General features: G+C 39.7%; 1 protein-coding gene across 11 annotated transcripts in view; it reads left to right on the top strand.

Moving 5' to 3' along the window:
- chd9 (chromodomain helicase DNA binding protein 9) overlaps positions 1 to 25,905 on the top strand; it is a 269,727-nt gene that overhangs the window by 86,399 nt on the left and 157,423 nt on the right. Inside the window, exon 1 of one of the 11 annotated variants that reach the window (XM_059992855.1) lies at positions 4,760 to 4,900. The exons of 9 other annotated variants lie outside the window; for them this stretch is intronic. In XM_059992855.1, the coding sequence (XP_059848838.1) occupies positions 4,874 to 4,900 (27 nt within the window). In that variant the 5' untranslated portion in view covers positions 4,760 to 4,873. Of the gene's footprint in view, positions 1 to 4,759; positions 4,901 to 8,433; positions 8,773 to 25,905 lie in introns of those variants that run through there. One more of the 11 variants, XM_059992853.1, reaches the window with a different exon arrangement.

The following is a 25,905-nucleotide window of genomic DNA, read 5'->3' as shown; positions in this document are numbered from 1 at the left end:
ATTGAACACAGAGAGGAGTACTACTACTGTCAGATACTGCTCAGCTTTCTGGATTAAGAGACCTTTGTGAGGATGGATTACAAAACAAAGAACTTTATTGAAGGCATTTATGGTACTGGTAGTGTGGCTTGTTTTTTTTGCTTCTTGGATGCAAAGGGGTATGAAACCTTGAAGAACGCGCAAATGAAAATAATGTGATTTTTAGCTTCAGAGCTTGGAACTATCTGGATATGGGGAAAGACTCCCAAGAGGGAGAGCAAGAGAAAAGCATCAGTTTAAAGGGAATACAATTGAGACTATCATGGTATTAAAGGAATTGGATGCAATCCATGTAGAAAGATGGCTGTATTGTCTTGAAAGAGAATTTAACTAGTTTCTAAGAGGTTGTCATTTTGATTTGTAGTGAATGTTGCTTGTTGGCTATATTTTATTTATTAGTGTTCTGGACTTACAGAGTGCACAGGGCTTGTTTGCTTTAGAAAATCAGGGGAAAAAATAACCTCAAGATTTAAACAAAAATAAATTGGCCTCAAGTTTTATTTCTCATTTGTTTAATTAGGTTGGATTGGGTAGTGAACAAAACTGAGCAGCTATCTCTGTCTTCCTATTGGTGGTCTTGTGCTTTCACAGAGTTTAGTAATGTGCAGTCCTTTGGACAGTAAGCCTGTTGAGGAAAATATTATTCAAACAGTTTTGCTTTTGAATTAAAAGATTTGCTGAAAGTATATTTGGAGACCTGTGTTGGGAGAATATGGGTATTGACTTGGTGGCAGCAGCCCTTATCTTTGTGTGTTTATCATGCTTTCTCTGTATTCTACACAAAGTCAGTTTATTTATCCATAAAATAAGTAAAATTCAGAAGTTTGTTAATGTTCAAGGTAAAATGGTGGCATCATATGTTTGAGTATCTATGCTCAAGGAAAAAATATTTGGTGTGGGTTTAATTAGAGTTTAATTTTCTGATGTGTTTAGTTTTTATTAACTAGTATCTTTTGGTCTCTAATTCAGGTTGCAATGCATCAAGGCAGGTTGTAGCATCTCTGACAAGCAGCACATAACTCATACTATTCAATACTTCGACTTGCATCGATGCATGACACCTGCCATGTTCCTGGGAGAACTCTCTTATCAAATTAGCTGGAATTCATTTAGTATATTCAAAAAAGAACAGCAAGATTGTGGGGAAAAAACTTAATATGTTTAATCCTCTGGTAATTACCAAACCATAAATTCTTAAGGAGCATCCTTCTAAGTATCTACAGTTTTTGAAATTATACTGTTACATTTACACTGGTATTACTCCTAGTTTTCTGCAGTTTACATGATGTACTGTGAAAGGAGAAAAAGAATTTGTTCTTTGCTTCTTTAGAAAAATTGCAGTGTTGTAAATGAAAAATGTCTCTATAATTTACATTAGCTGGTGAATTAAGTAATTTCTGTATTGCGCTCAGCTGGAAACACGGAAGACAATCCGACTGATACAAATTACTCGGATTGTCTCCTGTGCTTCAAGTTGAATTCTGCAACCTGTAGCATGAAAATTGTTGTGGTAATGCATAGTCAGTGTACCAGTTTGTAAAGAATGATCTTGCAGAAGTCAACAAGCAATTTTATTTTCAAATCTCCTCCCCTTGTGGAAAGGAGTTTGCTGTATTGTTCCCCTATGCCAAGTCACTTAAGCTCTCTTGATCACAAATATCTCACTTATTTACTACTTTATTCAGTGATGAGAAAAAAAAGATCAAGGATGCCTTTTGCAGAGTTGAACTACTCAAGGCAATCTGGCAAGTACCCTTGAAAATGATTATAAATCAATTTGTCTGGGCCTTGAGACATCTCTTAACTTCATCCTTTCAAAGTACAAGCAAAATTTATTATCAAAAAACGTGCATTTTTGCCTTGAGATTTATTTTCTTGTGGACATTTACAGGAAAGTAAAGAAATACATAAGAATTTATGAAAAACAGAAAAAAAGAAAAAAGAAAGAAAGGGGAGGGGGGAAGGATTGATAATATTTTTTAAATATTTTTTTTCCTTAAAAAGAATTTATGAAAAACAGTACTTAAACAAATACTGGCAAATAACCAACGTGCAAAAGAAGACATAAAATAATTCGGAGGACGTGAGTTGTAGCGTCATCGAAAGCAAGTCTGTAGATTGCAGATTAAGTTCAGAGCTGTGGTGAGTGAAGTTATCCACTCCAGTTCAGAAACTTGATGGTTGTAAGGTAGTAACTGTGCGTGAACATAGTGGTGTGAGAAGAGGCTGGTTTTTTGATAATGGTTGCTACTTTTGTGTGGCAGTGCTCCATTTAAATATGCTCAGTGGTGATGAGGGCTTTGCGTGTGTTAAATTGGGCTTTGTCCACCACTTTCTGTCGACTTCCCTGTTTCTGAGCACTGGTGTTTCCATATAGGCTGCGATCTAACTAGTTAGAATACTCCCGTGTGCATCTATAGAAGTTTTTGGCAACATGTCGAATCTGTGGAAAATTTTTAAGTAAGTTGAGGAACTACCATGCCTTTTAGTAATGGCACATACATGCTGGACCCAGGACATATGCTCTACTGTGGTAACGCCAAGGAATTTGAAGTTACTGACCCTCTGATGCCCTAACGAGCACTGGCTCATGGACCTCCAGTTTCTTCCTCCCGTAGTCGATAACCAGCTCATTGGTTTTGCTGAAGTTGAGTGAGAAGTTGTTGCACTGTTCAAGCAGTATTTCAGTCTCCCTCCTATACGCTGATTCATCACCACCTTTAATTCAGCCAACAACATTGGTTTCATCAGAGAACTGAAATATGGCATTCAAGCTGTAGTCAGCCCCACAGTCATTGGTATCAAGTGAGTAAAGTAGGTGTACCTGTGCTGATGGTGACTGGGAAGAAGATGTTGTTGCCAGTCCATACCGACCTGGCCTGCAAGTGAGGAAATAGAGGATCTAGTTGCACAGAGAGATATTGAGGCCTAGGTCTTGGAGCTTAGTGATGGGTTTCAGGGGGTGGCAGTGTTGAATGCTCCACTGTAGTTAAGAGCATCCTGATGTACGCATCATTGTTGTCCAATTGTTTCAGAGCTGAGTGAAAGATTCAAATGAAATGGCATCTTTTCATGACTTGTTGTTGCAGTAGGCAAACTGGATCGGATCTTGGTAACTCCCTAGACAGGAGTTGGTGTACCTCATGAGCCTCTTGCAGCACTTCATCACAGCGGATGTAAATGCTGCTGGATAATGGTGATTGAAGCAGATTACCATGTTCCTCTTGGGCATCAGTATAATTGAAGCCTGCTTGAAGCATGTGGGTACTGTAGATTGCCGAAGCTAGAGGTTGGAGATGTTCATGAACACTTCAGCCAGCTGGTTAGTGAACGTCTTTAATACTCAGCCAGGTACGACATCTGGCCATATGCTTTCTGTGAATTCACCCTCTGAAGAATGCTCTCATGTTGGCCTCGGAGACTGAAATCGTAGGGTTGTCGGGCGCGATGGAGCTTTGTGAAGGTGCCTACATGTTCTTTTGGTCAAAGTGAGCATAAGAGGCATTGAGTCCATCTGGGAGCGAAACCTTTTTGTCTTTTATGTGGCTTGGCATTGCTTTATAGGAGGTGTTGGCATTCAAACCCTGCCTCAGCTGTCAAGCATTCCTCTGTGATTCTAGTGTGGTCTAGAGTTGCCACTTTGCACGTGAGATGGCTTTCTGGAGGTCGTACCTGAATCTCTTGTGTTTTCCTGGATCTCCAGACCTAAATGCCACCAATCTAGTCCTTAGATTCCGAATCTCTTGCTCCATCCAGGGCTTCTGGGTCCCTTCGTCCTTTTGCCATCTTTAAGATATTGTTGTTGCGTATCCCTTGTCCATTTCCCTCCAAGGTCCCCAGATGGTAGGTCTCCTGTGCCTCTGCTTCACCTTAATTTCTTGAGGTGTGTGTCTTGCTGCTCTAATGCTCTGCCCCATTGCTCATAAAAAGCTTGTTATTGACAGTCAAATCCAGGTGTTTCATCAATTACGCAATGAAAATTGATCAGTCTTTACAGACACAACTTTGTATATTCAAAAAAAAAACGTGGTGGTTTTGTAATAGCTTTCAGAGCAATTCTGGTTAAAATAAGGCTAATTATGTATTTTGAAATGATTTGCACATGAAAGCCTAAAAAGGAGCTTTGTGCTGTCACAGACTGCTTTCTCACCTGACAGTTGGTAAACTTAAACCAAGTGTGACGTTAGCTTTGGTTCAGCTTTTGGCTGGTAATCTTATTGGACCCGTGTAAGCAAAACAGTGACAAAAGCAGCTGGCTCTGGACTGAGCACTGTAACTGTTTAGTGTAACAAGTTTTTTCTGGCCAACCAGGTCACTGTTGCATTAAGGGGTCTGTAATGGAAAGGGATTTGTTTTCCCTTATTCAAGTAATTTTACTATTTGAGCGACTTAATAATTTCCGAGTGAAATTGTTTATTCTTGTAACTCTGGGCTTAATTTCATATAGGAAATAATTTGCATAATAGTTGCCAGTAATATTAATCATTTGGGATAGTGTGTTGGGCCAGCAGCCTTCACTGATAATTTATTGTTTGCTTGTGTTTTTGATGAGTTGTTGAAGAGGAAGAAGGTAATTTTCTGTTCAAAACTACCGAGAGAAACAGAATTTATGAAAAAGCTGCATTTAATCATTTTGTTTATTGCTGTATCTGAAGTCGAGCTACTACAGGCCAGTGACTGATGACGGTAACAGAATCAAGAATCAAATTACCGTTTTCAAGACTAGTAAAATAGGCTATGAGGAGAGATTGAGTCGCCTGGGACCGTACTCACCAGAATTCAGAAGAATGAGAAGAGATCTTACAGAAGCATATAAAATTATGGAAGAGATAAGATGGAGCCAGGAAAGTTGTTTCCACTGGTAGGTAAGACCGGAACTAGGGGACATAACCTCAAAATTTAGGATGGAGATTGAGGAGGAACTGCTTTTTACGGGAAGTGGTGAATCTATGGAATTCTCTGCCCAATTAAGCAGTGGAGGCTACCCTAGTAAATATATTTAAGACAAGGTTGGATAGATTTTTGCATAGTACGGGGAATTGAGGGTTGTGGGGAAAAGGCGGGTAGGTGGAGATGAGTCCGTGGTCAGATCAGCCATGATCTTATTGAAGGTGGAGCAGGCTCGCTAGGCCAGATGGCCTTTTTCTGCCACTATTTCTTATGTTCTCATGTTCTAAATCATGCCATATCCCAAGACCAGTTCTGTGCTGCGAGGGTTTACAATGACATCACAGTTGGTACTGTTGTTTTACGGTTTGAGGGTTCATTCCTGTCTGCGTGGAGTTTGCATGTTCTTCCTGTGGCAATATAGATTTCTACCAGCTACTCTAGTTTCCTCCCACATCCCAGCGATTCATCCTGTAAATGGCCCCTTTAGTGTAGGCAATTGGCAAAAGAATCAAAGGAGAGATGACGGGTTTGTGGAAAAGAACTGGAGACTAAAGAGAAATGGGTGGTGGAATGGGACTGACGGAACTGCATTGCTGGGAGTCTGCATGGATTTGATGGGCTGAATGGCCTTCTGTCCTAAGTAGAAGACTTGAGTTTATATTTTTGATTCTCTTTGTTGGAGTTTGAGTACAGAGAGTATTAGGTATGCATAGTGTCGGCCTGTAGCTGCCCCATTTGGGAAAAGTCTGCAATCTGCCTTGGCTTGAATAGCCTCCTCACAACCCACAAAACCAGAGTGGATCTAAATCCAACTCAGTCCTGACAGATTTCCCAAAATTGCGATTTAGTCACAAAATGATTTCTACTTCTGAATTCGAAGTCTCCAATCAGAATGGTTTTAGTTTTATCTGTGAAAGTATGGATGTGAATGTTTCTCGTAAACGTCTTTCCAGATGGCAATGTTTAATCGTTAATGTTTATCGAAGTCCATTAATGAGAAAAATTGAGTCGTCCTGTTCAACTCTGTCATTCAGTGTAAAGTTTACTTTTGTTCCAAGTATTCTCTAAGTGTCATGCAAATTTATTCTATACATGTTATTTTCTGCCATGAATGGAAAGTATAAATATTTTCCAATGGGAGAGGAAATTCTAAGTCAGCACTGTATAAATGTATTTAAATACAGGATTGAATTATTTCTGATGTGATGAGTAAGATTACTCTGAAGTGTTGGTGTTTTGGCCATTTGACCTCTTGACTTAAAGATTAAAGATTAGCTTTATCTACATGCGTTGAAAGGTGCAGTGAAAATCGTTGTTTGGCCCCCCAGTGTCACCAGGCTTCTGGGGCCAGTGTAACACACCTGCGACTTACGAGCCCAACTTTTACGTCCTTGGAGTGTGGGAAGAAACCGAGGCAGCCAGACGAAACCCACGCAGTCACGGGGAGAGCGTAAAGACTCTTTACAGACAGCGGCAGGAATTGAATCCCGAGCTTGCAGCTGGCACTTGTACTAACTGTGCTTCTGGTGCCGTTGCCGCAGGGTTACATTTTGTAGATGGGTCTGTGGGCCTGTGGCATTGTGTTCTCAGATGAGAATCCCTTAAAGAGTTCCGGTTGGAACTCTTTATGGCTAACCACAGCACGAGCCTCAGGTTTGTTGGCTTCTCCAGCAAGCTTTAGCAGTCCAGATTCTCCTGCTTTACTTCCTGCTTATCTTCCTGTTTCCAGAGCCTCCTTACAAACACATTCCTGTTTAATGGGATATTCACATCCTCCTTCCCACTTGGTGGCTGCATATTTTTCCGACTAGCCTCTGCAGCGTTTGGGCATTTCTCTGTAAGTTTTGGAGTTGTAACTGGGCACCACAGTCACATAGCAGTTAGCGAGATGCTATTACAGCTCAGGGCATTCTGGAGGTCAATTCCGGTGCTAATCCTTAAGGAGCCTCTGTACACTTTCTCTGTCGAATGTGTGGGTTTTCTCTGGGTTGTCCAGTTTCCTCACACAGTCCAAGGACGTACCTGGTAGATAGATTGGTCATTGTAAGTTGTCCGTGATGAGGTTGGGGTTAATTGGGTTTGTCAGGGGTCCCTGGGCAGCATGACTGAAGGGGCCAGAAGGGCCTACTCTGTGCTGTATCACTAAATAAATATATGAAAAGTGTTTCTTATGGCCCTTGTATATGCCACAGAAAGAGGCCATTCAGCCCACTGGATCCATGCCAGATCTTAGTTCACCCCCATCGGCCTCCTCCTCCTCCTCCTCCTCTCATTTTCACTTTGATTCTTTTGCCACATACCCGTCATCAGGAGCTATTAGTAGTAGCCAGTTAACCGACTGGGAAGAGGAACCTGCACATCCTGTGGACAGGTAAAATGTGCAAACTCCATACAGTCAGGGCCAAACCCAGGTCGCTGGAACTGTGCGTAACAAGCACACGATGCTGCACCACCCACCTGCCTGCCGTACTTGTGGGCAGAGCCAAGATGTGTATTATTGTGGATTCTCCCAGAGAAGGATTGCACTCTTTCAGTCCTGGCGTGTTTTATTGGCGAGGGCTGGAAGGTATCTTTAGTGACAGCACCTGCTTCTTCCTTTGGTCACTTGTGCTTGAGAGTGTTGTCACCTTCCAGTTCGCCTTTCTATCCGATTAAATGGCCTTCCCCCAATAATTTCACAAGGAGAGATGTTTAACTCTGAAAGTGCCGAATTCCAAAAAACTCAATTTGATTCATAGCCATTCTCATTACTTATAATTCACAGATAGTGTCTGACTTCTTATTACACTTGTTAATATATCTGCCTCTACCACCACCCCAGTAGAGAAATGGAAAGCTGTATTGGTTATATTGATCCCAGATTAGGTTAAATGGTTGGCACAACATTGTGGGCTGAAGGATCTGTAGTGTAAACTTCAGTTCTAAAGATTGAAATGAGCAAAAAAGGGAAGAAACTGAGACAAACGTTTTCTGAAAAACTTGATACCTCACTTGCTCATTTTGAATGCTGACTTTGAACGATTGATGTAGTTTACACAGATCGAGAATAACCATTGACGACTGCAGACAGATCTGATTGGCTGTTCACTTTGGTGGTTAATGTTTATTAAATGGTGTCTCTGAATACTTCAAATTCTTGTTTGAAAGCACAGCAGAAACGAGTGGGTAACAAAAAAAAAGTCGCGGTTCCAAGCAGATAGATTAGGTTACTGTCACTGCAGCTAGTTGTAATGTTGAGTGTTGTTGCTTGAAATGGTTGATAGCGAAGCTGCCGTTTCCCGGCTCAGTTGAGATCTTGTATAACCTGGATACAGTTGGCAGCTGGAAATGAAATTTGATTCGTGTTCAGTTCTGCTGCGCTGTGTCAGAAGTGGAGCCATTATGGCCTGCCAATGAAAAGACACTTTTTTAAATGAAACGCAGACTTGCCAACAATAGCTTTCTGATTATTGGTTGGTTATATGTTTACTCTTAGGTCAAAGGTAAAAGGAAGTGTTTACAGGAAAAGGAGGAGGATAGGTTGGATGAATGTGAAAAAGGTTATTAGGGACCTGAGCCAGTTAAATAAAGAGTCAGACAAAATTAATCTTATTCTGGTAATAGGTGCTTTTCCTGGAATATGGAAGGATTTTTCTCTCTCCCCAATGATGACACATTCAGACTGTTGAAAGTGCCGTGCTGCTGGGTGTGACGTATTCCAAAAGCATTTATACTTCGAGAACAATGAACTCAAGGAAAATGCTCCGTTTAGACAGCATTTGCAATTAATGGAGGATGCAGTTTCACAGCTTGCGCAGAATTACATTACAAAATGGTGTACTGCACGAAATCAATTATGTTAACGTAAGATTTCTCTTTTTAAAACGAAACTTGATACCTGACAGCATTTATTGTGGCAGGCCTTTTTAATCTGATTCTGAATAAGATGAAATCCCTGATCATTTTAAGCAAACTTTGAGGCTTCATCTCGGGCTATAATTTTGTATGCGAATTTCTGCAGAAATTGGAAGTATTTGTACTGTCCTAGAACGAGGTCAAGCAAAACAAAGACTGGTGTCAGTAGACAAACGCTTATGAGTTTTATACATGATCTATTTGTTATCTTAGGAGAAATATCATTCCATTTACAGTAGGTTGGTGTCTACATTAAAATAGTGGGGGAGGGGAGTGTTACTCTGGATTTTTTTCAGGTATTCATCTATAATATTGGCAGCAGTAAACTTGCAAGTTTTAATCAGTTTTATTGCACTTTGAGCAAGAATGTGTTTCTGCTGCAGTGGCCTTCATTTTTTTTTCTGGAAGACTTGCACATAATTTGTTCACTTCAGGAATTACAAGCCCCTAATTTGTGCAAAAACAGCATTCAATATTTATGGGGGATTGAAGCGATTTGAGCAAATAGCACAATGGCAAAATAAATGCAGAAAAATACAAAAATCCAGTCGCTTCAAGGATGGATGCAATTCCTTTTACTGAGTTAGAGTTGTTCAGCACAGAAAAAAAAAGTTCTTTGGGTCCTTTATGGATATTTCCAGTGGGAACATCAGTTTAGCGATCTGTGCTCTACTAATCTGCTGGCTGGAGGCATTCTGGGAAGCTGATGAGGGATGTTTTATGCTCTAGTGAGCAGGAGGGTAGGCTATGCAACAAAGTGACACTATTTCTCTATCTTCACCAGGAATTACTTGCCAAACATTTAAACTTCTAACCAATCTCGAGCACTTTCTCTTTTTCATAACAATCCAATAAAGTACCTCATACTTTTTCAGATTTTTATTGCTATTACCTATAGATTTCTTTCTTTTTCTGGCTCAGTATTAGCAGCTTGAAAAGAATTACTAAATTCTAAAGTAAAGAAGTATTTGACACAAGATATTTTATTCTCTGTCCATAACATAGACAACTATGAAGGCACACTTCTACCTTCAAATTCCACTATGCACCACAGCGCTATGAAGACCACAGTGCAATAGTCAATACAGCCAAGTAAAGATGACGTGGTGCAGAAACTTCAGCAACCTTGTGTAAAATTATGTACGTACATAGTTCATTCGGAACACTGATTGCCTACTTGTTTGCTAGTAGCGGTTGGCCCTAGGTAACGAGTGGTTTCCATTTTCACAGACGTTGTCCCCAAGTCGATTTTGTTCATGAATCGGAAAAATCAGTCATTGTGGTAGATACGCCTTCACAGTATTGTAATGAATAGCATTGAGGGTACGTTAGGCAGATGAGAAATAAAATTACCAAAAGTGGAGAGAAGGAGGAAGCTATGTCAGCCACTCAGGGGAGTAAGCATATCTACCCTGTAAGAATTTTGAATTTAGTGATGTTGTAGGTGCTTGTTCATTATAGGTTTGTCCATGTCTCAGGCATTCGTAACTTGGAGACAGTCTGTATGATAGTTTTTGTTGCTGTTCTGTTGAAGTTTGATTCTGTAGTTCCAGAGCAACTTGGATACTTAATTTCCCTCTGGAAAATTAATGGAATGCTTTGCAACTCTTTTTAAAGTCACCTTGAGCGTCAGAAGCTAAACCTCAGATTGCAGCAGTTTTTAAATGTGAAGGAAGAGATTATAAGCACTATATGCTGTTAGAATTCAGCTTGCCAAATTTGCTTTACCATTTTTCGCTGCAGCACTTCTGAATCCCTTGAAGGGTATTTTCCCTGTATTTATTATTACATTTGAAGTAAACGTCCATCTCAACTTTTAAATCTCTGTTAATTTGGCCCTTGTAGCTGTGTTCTATATTCTTATAGGCCCCTATCCAAAGAAGTTTCTCCTGGTTTTAATAGAACAATAGAACTGCACAGATACTGGGTACTTTCAATGCAAAAAAACTCTAGCTTTGGAGACCAGACTGGGAGATTTACTACTAATTTTAGCCATTTTTAACCAAGGTTTTTTTTATAGTCTTCTTTAGTGCTCACTATGGTAGCACAGCGCTTTACAGTACAGATGATTCAGGTTCAATTCCCACTGTTGCCTGTAAGGAGTTCTTCCTGTGACAGCACGGGTTTCCTCCACATGCTCCGCTCTCCTCCCACAGTCCAAAGACATATGAGTTGGTAGGTTAATTGGTCATTGTAAATGTCCCATGATTAGGATCAGATTAATTTGGGGCCGTGATTCAAAGGACCCATTCTGCACTGTATATAAATAAATAAATAAGTAAATAAATCTGTGATGTTACTATTGGCCATCTTTTCATGGCTGGGGTTGTTGTTTAAGAATTAAACAACTGGTTACATATAAATACTGTCTCATGGATCTGCCATTGAAAAGATTATTAAGATTTAAATGACAAAAGTAATACTGTTTGTAGATTCTTGGAGACTTGTCTCATTTATTAAATCTAAAACTGCGACACAGAAGGAAGCTGCTAGGACTGCGGGAAATCTGAAGCAGCACACAATAAGGATCTTATCAGATCAGGCAGCATCTGTAGTGGGAAATGAACAATCGACGTTCAGTTCATTGTGCTTGTGCTGCATCTGAAGTAACGCAGTTTCCCAAAATTTTCTCCCCATCTGTTTTACATTAAATTGTGATGCTACCAGAGATTTTATGTTGAAGTCCAACAAAAAAAAAATCCCGTGTCATCTTTCCTGGGTGGGATGCACTATTGAGAAGTCATATACAACTTGTAGTTCATGGGTGACAAAAAAACACGTGATTTAAACCTATGTTAAATGTCACAGTTCATACCTCTGGAACAGAAAACACAAGGCAAAGATTGCCAGACAACCTCAGTATTATGAAGGGGCAATGGCTAAAAGCATTCGTGTGGAAGCATCACTAACAATATCTAAGATCCAATGGTATCCTCTGATTACAAATACGTATATGTAGTTCTATGCGTCGTATACATAAAGCAACACTTCGTGTGCTATGACCAGGAAGTCACTGTGATGTCATGTGGCTTTGTAGCCTGTCACTGACCACACCAGAATTTAACAGTCACAAGAGTGTTTCAGCACCCCACTACAAAACCTAGCAACTTTTTAAATGGTAATATTTTGACCGTGTTTCGTTATTATTACTTTTAAGTTAGGCAGCAATAGTTGGTCATAATTATTAGATATGCAAGGCCACATATTCGTGTCCAAAGCAGCTGTCCAAGTTGTGTACCTTGCCAAGGACTACCATGTTTATATCTGAAAAATTAACAGCAGTATTGAGCATATTTAATTTAAATATTGTGTTGGCATACAGTGGACTAAAGAAAACCACAGATGCATGAGAGAATTATTTATTTATTGAGATGTGGTGCGAAATAGGCCTTTCTGACCTGTCAAGTCGTGCCGCCCAAAATCCCCAAATTTAGCCGTAGCCTAATCACAGGAGAGATTACAATAAGCAATTAATCTACTAACCAGTGTGACTTTGGACTGAGAGAGGAAACCAGAGCTCCCGGTGAAAACCCACACATTCCAAGAGAAAGATGTACGGATTCCTAACAGAGGACATCAGAATTGAACTCTGAACTCCAATGCCCTGAGCTGTAATAGCATCGCGCTAACGACAGCGCTACCATGGCACCAGGGAATCACAGAGGCACGAGAGAAGAGCTAGCCAAAGTTGATTGAAAGGGAATTCTAGCAAGGACGATGGCAGAGCAGCTGTGGCTGAAGTTTCTGGGAGCAAGTCAGATGGCGCAGAATAGTTAATTTCCAAAGAAGGAGTAATATTCTAAAGGAAGGATGAGGCAACTGTGGCTGATAAGGGATCAAAAGACAGCATAAAATCAAAGGAGATGTCTTAAAATAGAGCAAGAATAGTGGGAAGCTGGAGGATTGGGAGGCTTTTAAAAACACAACAGAAGGCAACTAAAAAAGCAATCAGATAAAAGATGAAATATGAAGGTAAGCTCACCAATAATGTAAATGAGGATACCAAATGCTTTTTTTCAGATATATAAAATGTAAAAGAAGGCGAGTATGGATATGGGACCACTGGAAAATGTAGCCAGGGAGGTAGTTGTTGGGGAATAAAGAAACTGTGACAAACTCAATAAGTATTTTGCATCAGTCTTCACTGTGGAAGACACCAACAGTATGCCAGAAATTTGAGAGTGTCGGGGGCAGAAGAGAGTGTTGTTATTACTAAGGAGAAGGTGTTTGGGAAGCTGTTAAGTCTTAACGTAGAAAAGTCACCTGGACCAAATGGACTACTGGGTTCTGAAAGAAGTAGCTGAAGAGATTGTAGAGACATCAGTAGTGATCTTTCAAAAATCAATAGATTCTAGAATGGTTTCAGAGGACTGGAAAATTGTAAATGTCACTGCACTCTTAAAGCAGGGAGGGAATCAAAGGACATAAATTATAGGCCAGTTAGCCTGACTTCAGCAATAAGGAAGATGTTAGAGTCCATAATTTGGATAAGGTTTTGGGGTACTAGGAGGCACAAGATAAAATGGGTCAAAATCAACATTGTTACCTTAAGGGGAAATCTTGCCTGGCAGATCAGTTGGAATTCTTTGAGGACAAATCAGACAAGGCAGAATAGAGTCAGTGGTTATTGTTTACTTGGATTTTCAGAGGGCATTTGACAAAGTGCCACACATGTGGTTGCCCAGAGTATAGGAAAGATACACGCATGGAGAGAAGATTGGCTGACTAACAGAAGGCAACGAGTAGGGGTAAAGGGGCCTGTTCTGATTGGCTGCCAGTGACTTGTAGTGTTCTGCAGAGGTCAGTGTTGGGACCTTTATACATTATTTGTCAATGATTTGGATGATGGGAATTGATAGCTTTGTGGCCAGGTTTGCAGGTGAAATTAAGCTAAGTTCAGGAAGCAGGGAGTCTGCAGAAGCACTTAGATTGGGTGAATGGGCAAAGAAATGGCAGATGAAATACAATGTTACAGAGCGTACGGTCATGCACTTTCTTTTAGAAGGAATAAAGGTGTAGACCAGGGGTGGCCAACCTTTTACATTCCATGCATCAATTTTTTCACGCACAAGTTCAGATGCGCCATACAACTCTTGTACCCCCATTCAATTCTTGTAAAAATATGTTAATATAGACATATTTAGCATTTTTGCATGATATATTGATTTAATATAAAACAAGATAAACATTGCTTATCTTAATGAGACTTTTAACAAATATATTTTGTCTTCTTTTGATTTCTTCCTTTTTCTTAATCATATATTTGTACCGTAACTCAGACCCAAACACTAGCTTCAGTTTTCCTTCTGTTTCAGTCTGATGTGTTTTATAGTGTCTATTAAGATCATGTCTTCTGTTATGTGAGAAAGTGTTTTCACAAACAATGCACAACGGTTTTCCTGATGGACCCGCTATAAATAAGAACTCATTTTCCCACTGTTCATTGAATTCACGTTTACTATCACCTTCTTCTTTTCTTTTGCTCATTTTCTTTTGCACTGTGATGGGTAACTGACTGTAAAAGCAAGGCTTAATTTTCAAAAAAGTACAAAACTGCAAATGTTCACAAAGGATGAACAAAGCACAACTCTGTAGCGCACACGTGTCAATTGTAAACTGACTGGCAAAAACCTGCGACGCACCACTGGTGCAGACTCCTGGCGCCTCAGGATCAAACAAATATCAAACATGTATTGAACAGTTATGGAACGACTGCAGAACAAAAGTCCTTCTTTCCTAGTTTGACTCATTGAACATTTTTTAAAATTGAAAACAGATTAATGTGAAAGAATAACATTCGCCAAAAGATGTGCACAAAATAATAAAATTGCAAAAAAAATTGCTAAGTTTTAGATTTATTCTCAGTAAAATCCATTTCTAGCTCTAAGCTACTTGAATTCTTGTTGTAGGCTTACTATTTTATTATTATCACTGGGGTGCAATGAGCCACTTCTAATTATCCAATGCAGCACTTTTGGCGCATACGCCATAGGTTGGCCATCCCTAGTGTAGACTGTTTTCTTAAAGAGAAAGTTTAAGAATCAGAGGTGCAAAGGGACTTGGGAGTCCTTGTGCAGGATTCCCCAAAGGGTAACTTTCAAATTAAGTCAGTGGTAAGAAGAAAATACAATGTTAGAATTCATTTTGAGATGATGAGAATATAAAAGCAAGGATGTAATGCTGAGGCTTTTGAAGGCATTGACCAGACTGCACTTCAAAGTTCAAAGTAAATTTATTATCAAAATACAGACATATCACCATATGCAACCCCGAGATTCATTTTCTTGTGGATATTCACCGTAAATGAAAAGAAACACCAAAGAATCGAAAAACCGCGGGCAAGACAACCAGTGTGCAAAAGAAAAAAATAACAATAAATATTGAGAACATGAGATGAAGAGTCCTTGAAAGTGAGTCCGTAGGTTGTGGGAACAGTTTAGTGTTAAGTTGAGGAAAGTTTTCCCTTCTGGTTAAAGAGCCTGATGGTAGAGGTGTAATAACACTTTCTGAACCTGGTGCTGTGAGTCGTGAAGCTCTTGTACCATCTTCCTGATGGCTGAAGTGAGCTTGGCCTGGATGGTGGGGGATTCCTCGATGATGGATGCTGCTTTTCTGCAACAGTGCTCCTTGTAGCTGTGCTCAATGGTGAGGAGAGCTTTACCCATGATGGTCTGGGCCATATCTTATACTTTTTGTAGACTTTTCTGTTCAAGGGCATTAGTGTTTCTATCTACCAGGTCATCATGCAACCAGTCTTGGAGTATTGTGGGCAATTTTGAACTCCTTATCTAAGGAAGGATGTGCTGGAATTAGAGAGAGTCTAGAGAAAGTTCACCAGAAAAATGTCAGGAATGAAAGGTTTAATGTATAAGGAGCGTTTGATGGCTCTGGCCCTGTACTCGCTGGAGTTTAGAAGAATGAGGGGATATCATATTAAAGCCAATCGACTATTGAAAGGCAGCAATAGACTGGATGTGGTGACAATGTTTCCTATAGTAGGGGAGTCCAGGACAAGGGGCAACAACCTCAAAATAGAAGGATGTCCCTTTACAACAGAGATGAGGAATTCCTTTAGCCAGAGTGTGGTTAATCTCTGGAATTCATTGTCACAGACAGCTGTGGAGGCCAAGTCATTGGGTATATTTAAAGCTAGAAATTTAAAGGATGGTGATACATTTTGGATTAGTGAGGGTATCTAAAGTTCTGAGGAAAAGGCAGGAGAATGGGATAATAAATCAGCCATGGTTAAATGGCAGAGGATACCTGATGGGCTGAATAGCCAAATTTGCTCCTATAGTCTTATGCTTTTATGGTAAATAAATAAACTTTAGTTTACTTTGATCAAATTGCCCAGATACATACAGTAGATATTACAGTAGTGGTGGTGTGATGATCCCTTTCAGATAGAGATGGGAGAGAATTTGAGGACTAAGGAAATAGCCAAATAATTGTGTCTATATGAAAGATGATGCAAAAAAATCTTGGCTGGAAATGGTTGAGAGCAACTGTCTGCTGTGAATGAGTTGAAAGAAATTACAGTTGGTTTTAAAATAAAAAAAGCTAAATTTGAAGAAATAATATGTGACTGAAAGCCAATACATACTCAAGTCATAATGATGTATGTGTCAAGGATTTGGAAGAGATGAGATCCTGTTTTCTGATTTTTAAATTAATTGTTTCTGGTACAGAGGGTACAGAAGATAGTCAATCTAGACCCACAATTTCATAAAAGAGGGAAGAAGGAAATGAGAAACTATAGATTAATTAGCTTGATGTCACTGATAAGGAATCTGTTATTAAGAATGTGTTGACAGGACACTTAATATTAGTAACAATTGGATTGGATAGAGTTGGTTCATGTTTCTGAAAGAGAAATCCGTGCCAGATAGATATTATAGTTTGCAGAGCAGTTAAGAGAAACCCGTGGATGTGGTTTTTTTTTAACTTTCAAAAGACCATTGATAAGGTGGCACAAGAGAATATAGAACCAAAGTAACAAACATAGGCCTGGTGGTAAAACAGTGGCAAGGATTGCGGATTTGTTAACTTATTACAAAGTAGTGGCATAAGTGGGAGGATGTGATTTGGGATGACATTGTTCTCAGCTTTTGACAATCGGTATCAGTGATATGAATAAGGGATCCATGTATAATATAGTCAAGTCTGTTGATAATGCTTAGTTAGATAACAATATTGAGTGTTGAAGAATATGCAGACTGGATTCAAGAGAGCATAGACTGGTGAACCGAATTAATAAGGTCCTGAAAAATGGAATATTATGCAGGAAAATGTGAAGTTATTTACTTTGATAAAAATGAAGGGTAGGCATCTTTTAAGTGGTGAGAGATTGAAAAGTATCTGTGTTTTAGTGGGGCCTGGATGTTCTTGGCTATGAATCCTGAAAGCTAACATGTAGCTATCTCACTAAATTAGGAAGGCTAGCAATATGCCGGCCTTTATCACCGGAGAAAATAGATAAGAGGTTTAAGCTTTACTGAAATTACAGGACCTAGGTAAGAGTACACCTGGGTACACCTGAGTACTGGTCTGTTGTCCTTACCTAGGGATATATCTATTTGCAATAGGGCAAGTGCAGAATAAATTTAATAATTCATTTCTGGGATATAGGGATTGTCCTCTGATAAAACAGATAGATCCAATATGCTCTAGAAGTCAAAAGGATAAGAGGTGATCTGGAAAGATAATAAACTTAATAAGTTACTTTATGGGTAAATGGTAAATATTTGCTCTTGACTAGGGTGTCTTGAACTACGGAGTATAGTTTCAAAGTAAGGAATCTGTGAAAAGCAAAGCAGAACTATTGTTTCAGATGATGAGCTCTGATCAGAATTCTATTTCTTGTAATATTCTGCAAAGACACAGGGTGTGAACTTAACAGATGTCCATCAAATATTTCTTTATCTGGAAAGTCTTCTGCTTTGTCCATGGATGGTGTCACATTTGTCCAGAGATATCATCTATACCAACTTATAGTATCTGTGTTCTTTGTATCACCAGCATACTTGAATAAGTGTCTTTCTGATGACCTGGGTTGTTATGACGAGTAGTTACAACCCCAACACAATGTCTTGTGGGTCACTAGTTGAGTCACTGACCAATATACTTTCAGTTTGGATCCCTATCCAATGTACTTGTGCTCTATCAGCTAAGTTTCTAATCAGACAAAGAATTTATGATCTTTGACTTCAGCTAACAGTCAAAGATAGACATAATCAAACATCTTTTGACAGTCCATATAAGTACATCCTCTAATCAGTCACTTTACAGAAAAACATGGCTGGTCTGGCTCGTTTGGTGTAGGTATGAAGGTATTAAATGTCACTGAATTTAATTCCCACCATTTTCTGACAGCTGGTATTAGATTAACTTGTTCACAGTGTCTTAGTTTTCCTTTTCCTCAGCATGATGTTATTTTTCTAATTTAGTCTTACAATTCTCCCAAATGATTTGTCACACAAGCCGTCTGGTTCTCTATGGCCCTTCATGCATAAAAATCTGTCATCCTTCCCTGGTCTGTGACTCCAGATCTAACTATGTGGTTGACTTAAATACCCCCTGAATTATTAAGGCATTTTAAGAATGGTTAAAATGCACCTTGCCAACGATGCTTTAGTTTCTGAAAAATGAATGCAAGTATTAATCTTATAATAGACATGTTCCTTTTTACTCTAAATAAAAATGGAATCCTAGGAACTAATCACATTTCATTGCTAAGGTTTTTGTTCAACTCAATTGATCTTGGTAAATTCTATCCCTGAATTGCAGAGCATGCTTGGTTTTGTAAATACTGATGCAAAGTATTTATATAAATAAATGAGCAATTTTTTTCATTGTTAGATCTGTCTTTTGTTTCCAAGCAATTGCTGTCTATCTCCTTTCATTTGTGTGTAATTCTGAATGTTGTGTTGATTGATTTTCCTTGCAAGTTTATTTTGATAGTCTCATTTTATAAGTTTTGCTTTCAATTTTATCGCTTTTCTTCTCTCCCGATTCCATAGTCGATTCTGGTTTTTGGCTTTTTTTTGGAAGCATGTTCTTGAGCTCAATGGTGTCCTTTTAGCAAGTAGAGCTATTTACCCCCAGGATAAAAGTGAGTTCAAAATTATATTAAACTTTCTAATAAGTGTTTTTCACCTCCTTCCGTCACTTTACCCACTAGCAGATCAGTTCAGATTAAAATGTGTCTGTGTACCTTTCATACACTATATTATGATTGTGGTTAGATAAATGTTCTGAGTTGTCAACCAAATCTGGTCCATTACTCATTCTTAAATCTGCAACAGGCAGCCTGCTCCAGAAAATATTGTTACAGAAAACTCTTACTACAGAAACAAGAAACTTGCTACTTGCCTGACTTGAGTCAGTTTGTTTGTCCCAACTAATATTAATGTTACAGTGGGCCTCTGAACAGTTTGTACTCGATCTTTAGATTTGTCCTTATTTCTTCTTGGTACCTGTGAAGTCCCCACAACCCTTTTACCTTTGTTATTGTTGAAGTGATTTTACCTTTTGATACCGGGATACTGTTCCTCCTTTACCAAGTTATCGATATCTGCAGACCTAAAAACTGATATTTAATTTCTGTTCCGGAGAGTTTTGCAGTTGGCTTGTGTAATGGCTACCCAATTATAACATTGTACCTAGAATACTCCGTTAATGGAATGGGCCCATGGCATAAAAAAGGTAGGGAACCCCTGTGTAGACTGTCAAACATAAAGCAGAATTGCACATGTAGGATAGAGAATGAAGCTCCTATTTCCCCATGCCACAGCCTCAGTCAAGAGTTTGCTTATTTATTTATTAAGATACAGTTTGAGAACAGGCTCTTCCTTTGAGCCACGTCACCCAGAACTCCACAGATTTAATCTGAGCCTGATCACAGGATGATTTACAATGACCAATCAACCTACCAACCGGTATTTCTTTGGGCTGTGGGAGGAAACTGGACCACCCAGAAGAAACCCATGCTGTCACAGAGAGAACGTACAAACTCCTTACAGGCAGCAGTGGGATCCCAGGTACTGTAAAGCGTTGTGCTAACAACTCCACTAGCGTGTTTACTTCTTGATCATTTTTTGTGCCAAGTGGTGTGCAGAGATGATGAACCTTGCTCCAGTTTAGTTCCCTGATCATTGTCATGTCTAAAGAGGACCATTTGCTTGTTATTGACTGAATCCTCTTTCTTCCTTACTCTGAAACCAGGCCAACAACATTCCAAGCAGGGTGCCAGATCCTAATTACAAAGGATGCCACTTGCTCACTCAGTTAGTGGATCGTCCACAACTATCGTGTTTTGGTACCCTCCTCTTCATTCAGATCTGCCTGCTCTGTGGTCAGGTCCTAGATCACCCTGCCTTTTTAAGCTGCGAGGAATAATGTGAAGTAGTTCTTCTCTTTGTACTGAGCTACGGTACTAACTCTGCAAAACTTTTAGTTGCATGTATACAGCTAGGGAGCCAAATACTTCGGCACAGTACTGTAGTAATATTTTGTATTGCACTCTACTGCTGCCACAAAACAAAATCATGACAGATGTGAGTGATGATAAACCTGATTCTGATATGGGTCCCTGTTGTGGACTGAGAGTGGGAAGGAGACAAGCAGAGGGGAATCATGTTTGGGGAAGTGAGAAGGGAGCGGGAAGCACCAGGGAGACTTTCTGTAATGATCAATAAGCGAATTGTTTGGAATCAGATTATCTCATCTAAGCAGGTCAGTCCTCAATGAGATAGGGAAAGAAATGTAGAAGGAATTAAGAGGTTTATCCTTATTACTGCACATGGAGACAAAAGACAATTGTGGGGTGGGGGGGGGGGTGGAGGAGAAACTTCCAAAAGAACAAATAATTAGGGAGAAAATATTTTCTGATTTAAGCTGGTACTGAAGGTGCAAGCAATGCTCAAAGAAAACATCTTTATGTCATTTGCACAGTTTATACTGTGTTATTTTTCAGGCAGGAGGACCATCACAGCATTGGGTGTTGTATCCCAGTAGAATTTATGTAAGCACAGGAGAGCCGTATAGGCGAACCAGTCTGATCCAGTGTTTATGCAAAATTGATATACTTGATTCCAGTGTTTAAATGATTAATCTAAATTCTGAACAGTGATGGTCTCAGTGCAGGTCTTTGTGGATCACCACTTCATACCAACTCGCATTCTAAATAACTACTTTTGCTCTCACCCTCTGCTTTTCGTCCAAGTGTCAGTTAGTAAATCATTCCATTGTTAAGTCTCTTAACTCCACATTCATTGACCTAATGTATATATGTTTGTTATGGATTACTTTCAAAGGCCCTTCTGTGGTTTGGTCCTATCTCTTATTGTCCCCCGTTTGTAAAACATTTTACCATTTTCTTGAGAATTTAATGTCCTGGTTTCCTTTCATTGTTGCATTATTTTTCAACTGACTGCAGGCATCCCAGCTCTTCTTTGCTGTTTGCTTACTTGATGACTGGCTTGTTCCTTATTTTCAAAATTTTCCCTTGCACCTTTATTCATTGTGAATATTTATTTATTATTATGAAATACATTTCTCCTCTCCTTTTTAGAACACTATTTTAAATACTTCATGATAATATTGCCAATACTCTGCCTCTTTTACCTCACTAAGTTCCAAAGTTTGCTCCTTAAAATCAGTTCTGTAGCATTATTACCCTTTCTTTATTGCCGCCTTAAATTGTATCACGTTTAGTCACCATTGCTTAAATGTTGTATTTCGTGTATTGGTCCTGTTTACGCTGATTTGTTTTCCTTTGCTAAATACTACAGCAAATCCTTGCAGTTTGTTTTGCAAAATAATGGGTTGGAAAGAATTCCAGTCTACTTCAGAGGGCCTCCGTTTCCTTATGACTGGCTCTTCTGTCCAAGTTAATATCAGTGGTTGAAATTCTCCATGATTATAATTCTGTGTTTTTGCTTATTTTCCTGATTTGCCTATTCTTCCACTCTGAGGTGGTCTGTGGATTAGAACATATTAGTGAGATTGATTTTTGTTAAATGTTGTTGGCTACATTGTGCATCCTTTTCCTGCTGTTACTATAAATACTGTTAGTTCAACCCCTACCCTTTTTTTTACTGTCTTTTCTACCTGTATTGTATACTTCAACATGTAATTCCCAGGTCTGATTTCTCTGTGGTCATGTCTCATTAATCCCTACTTTGTCTGATTTCTCTCCATGCATAATTGCCTCCAGCTGCCCTGTTTTATTATGGATACCTTGTGTATAGTTGTACAGGCAGTTTTGCTCATTTTTAATAAGATTTCCTCTCACTTTATGATTAACCATCTTATTAGACTTGTGTTCCATGACTCATTTTGGTCCTTTGCTGTCAGTATTCTCCCTTACTTTCTTCCTTCTGTTATTTCGTGTACCTCTTTTTATATCTAGGCTGCTTGCACTTCTTGTAGCCCTTAACTCTTCGAATCAGCTTAAAACCTTTGCCACCTTATTTATCTGCCCTCTTGCCAAGGTCCTGTCCGAGTTCGGGCAGTGTCCTCAGCAACAATGCAGCTCCTCCGGTCCCAGAAGCAAAATCAAACAGTTACTGGTGTTGAGTTTTTGAAACTTAAGACTTTTTCCTCAAGAAGAATGGAATGGTCAGTTCTTGGTGTGAGAGACCTGTGGGTGCAACGGTGCCCATGTCTCCGCAGGCAAAGTTAGGGCTGCATTGGACAGAAGGAGGCCAGATGGTAAGTTTAATTCAGTGCTGAGGAGTTGAGGTTGATGACTCTTCCGGGAAAACCTGACTGTAACGATACTCACCCACCCACCCTTTATTGAATTTTGAAAGCAATCTCCCTTCCACACAAAAATCCAGCATTTTACTACAGGAGTTCCATGAAAACTGGTGTCAAAGTCAACTGAGAAATGCTTCCTACTTCACATGATAGCTACATTTCCAAGATTCATGTTTATTTATTAGTTCCCAAATTAACTTCAGGTTTGAAACAAATGATCTTTTGTTTCTACTTGAACTTTCAAACCTTCTGTTAAGTTTGGCGAGGCTGCTTTAGTTAGTAAATGTATCACATTATATTAATCACAAATCATATGTACAACTCAGTGCAAAAGTCTTGGGTATACAGTATGTTTATGTATGTGTATATATATCTAGGATGCCTACAACCTTTGCACAGTATTGTATTTGTATAATTATTTCTGTAAACACCTATTTAAATTTGTGTTACGTGTGTCGTTACACTGTGTTTAATTTTCTTCATTCTCTCATGCTGGGAAAAGGAATTAAACTAACGAACACAAAGTTGAATGGCTCTGGGGTTAGATGGTTTCAGATTTAAAATTTTACCATTTAGATGGGAATATCTGGTGAGAGTTCGGATCACTGCCTGGCTTTAATTGACTTTACCAATCTTTGGTTGCTCATACTAATTTTTCATTCATTTGTAAGGTCAGGGATTGCCTAGTAGCCATGCTGCAAGTTCTTTGAGTGCAGAATACCATCGTGCTAATTTAACATTGAAATAAGTTGTCACTAATTATAGGTTTGTCTGTGCTTTACAAAATATAAGATTAATATTTGAAGAACTAGTAGCACATTTTTTGAAATAATTCATATTAAAATTTTCTTTTGTTGTACAAGCAAAACCTACTTCCTGATTTTAACTTAGTAAAAATACTACAGAGGACACTCAATGAATCTTGGTTTACAGATGTGGCAAACTGCAATAGATCAATAGTTTGTGATAGAACTTATTTCTGAGAAATTCATACACAGAGCATATGTTGGCATTGCAACTCCAAATCAGTTTCAAGTAAATCTTTGACAGCCTATGACCGGAGCGGATATGGCTTGTCATGAAGATCTATGGCATTTTTGAGAAACTTGCCAGAGTGATAAAAACATCTATAACAAGTCCCTGAAGCACTGTTAGGATGGACAGGAAATTGACAGAATGCTTTAGATCAACAGTTTGAGTGAGACAAGGATGCCTGATTTGTCGCTCCATTTATTTAATCTAGCACTACAAGCAGTGGAAGAATTTTGCAGCCAAGAAGAATTCACAATAGGGGGTACATGACTAGATTTTAAACAATTTAAAATCTGTCTTTGACATTGACCTTAGAGCAGAGATCAGCCCTCAGGTGCATTTGGAGAGGGAAAGAGCATCGGATTACAGATAAACAAACATGAGAAAGGCCGTGTCAGTTGGTAAGCATTAGAAAGATCTTCACTTGGGGCTGCACGATAGCATTACGGTTAGCACACTTTACAGTGTCAGTGACCCAGATTCAATTGCTTCTGCTGTCTGTGAGGAGTTTGTATGTTCTCCCCGTGACTGAGTGCATTTCTTCCAGTTGCTTCAGTTTCCTACCACAATCAAAAGGCGTACAGATTAGCAGATTAATTGTTCATGTGGGTGTAATTGCTTGGCCGGAAGGACCTGTTACCACACTGTATCTCTCAAAAAAATACCATTGAATCATTGGGAAGGTTTACATATATTAGAGGATGAGTGTTAGTAAGATAGAGTTGTGAAGAAGACATAACTGTGCGCCTCAGTTCCCGCGGAGATGTTGGACTGTGTAGTGGGAGAGAGATTTCAAAAGTATTGAGAAGGGGCAGTTGGGACATTCTGTACGGCACGTTTCTGATGAAGACGTTGGAGTCTTATTAGGCTCTTTGCAACGCCCAATAAAAAAGAAACTGGGTTTAAGTGGAGCAGCCATTGTGGGAATGGGCCAGTGTCAGGGCAAGGAGTTCAGGTTTTGGCTCATAGAGGGTTTGGTGAGGATAGCCAAAGGTAGATATTTTAAAGTTTAATTTTTCTTCCTTTTTTTCTTTTTGCACAGTTAGAGCAGTGGAGATGCCAGGCATGATAGTGAAATGCTCCCTAGTGTCCCTGACAACTACACCTGCAAGAAGTACATCCAGCTACAGCTTCTAACAGACTGTATTAAGTAGTTGGAGCTGGAACTGAATGAACTCCTGGATCATTTGGGAGGCTGAGGGGTTGATCGGCAGGGCATACAAGGAGATAGTTACACCCAGGGATCATGACACAGATAACTGGATGACTGTCAGGTGGGGTAAAGGGGATAGGCAGCAAGTGCAGAACACCCCTGTAGCCTTTCCTCTGAACGACAAGTATACCACTTTATATACTATTGGGGGGAGTGAGCTGGCGGGAGAAAGCCACAGCAGTCAGGTCTTGGGCACTGAGTCTAACTCTGAGGCTCAGAAGGGAAGCGGGGAGAAGAGGTCAGCTGTAGTGATAAGGGATTTGTTAGTTAGGGGAACAGACAGAAGGTTCTGTGGACGAGAACAAAATTCTCAGATGGTATGTAGGCCTCTGGGTACCAGGGTCAAGGACAGCATTCCTATGCGGGAGGGTTAACAGCTGGACATCTCAGCCCATGTCAGTATCCATGACACGGGGAGGAAGGGTGACAAGGTCCAGCAAAGTGAGTCCAGGGAGTTAAAGGACTGGACCTCCAGGGTTGTGATCTCGGGATTGCTACCCATGCCATGTGCTAGCGAGGCCAGAAACAGGAAGATCATAGTTTCTAAATTGGAGTAAGGCCAATTTTGATGGTATCAGAAAGGATCAGCCTAGTGTGGATTGGAATAGGCTGCTTTCTGGCAAAGGTGTACTTGTTATGTCAGAGGCCTTCAGTGAAATTTTGAGACTACATAGTTTGTTCCTGTCAAAACAAAAGGTAAGGATAAACAAGAGATGCTGGAATTCCCTGCAGCACACGCAAAATGCTGCAGGGACGCAGCAGGCCAGGAGGCATCTATGGAAAAAAAGGAACAGTCACCGTTTCAGGCCAAGACCCTTCATCAGGACTGGGAAAAAAAGATGAGAAGTTAGAGCAGGAAGGTGAGGGGAGGGGAGAAAGAAGTACAAAGTAGTAGGTGACAGGTGAAACTGGGAGAGGGGGAAGAGTGAAGTAAAGAGCTGGGGAGTCGATTGGTGAAAGAGAGCAAGGGCTGGTGAGAGAAAATCTGATGATACAGTTTAACACATGGCTAAGGAGTTGGTGTAGGAGAGGGGGCATCAGATTTTTGAATCATTGGGCTCCCCACCAGGGAAGAT

This window comes from Hypanus sabinus, chromosome 17 (genome assembly GCF_030144855.1).
Source record: "Hypanus sabinus isolate sHypSab1 chromosome 17, sHypSab1.hap1, whole genome shotgun sequence".
Lineage (NCBI taxonomy): Eukaryota > Metazoa > Chordata > Chondrichthyes > Myliobatiformes > Dasyatidae > Hypanus > Hypanus sabinus.
The sequence above is the reverse complement of the archived record's forward strand: the minus strand, read 5'-3'. Positions and strand labels throughout refer to the sequence as shown.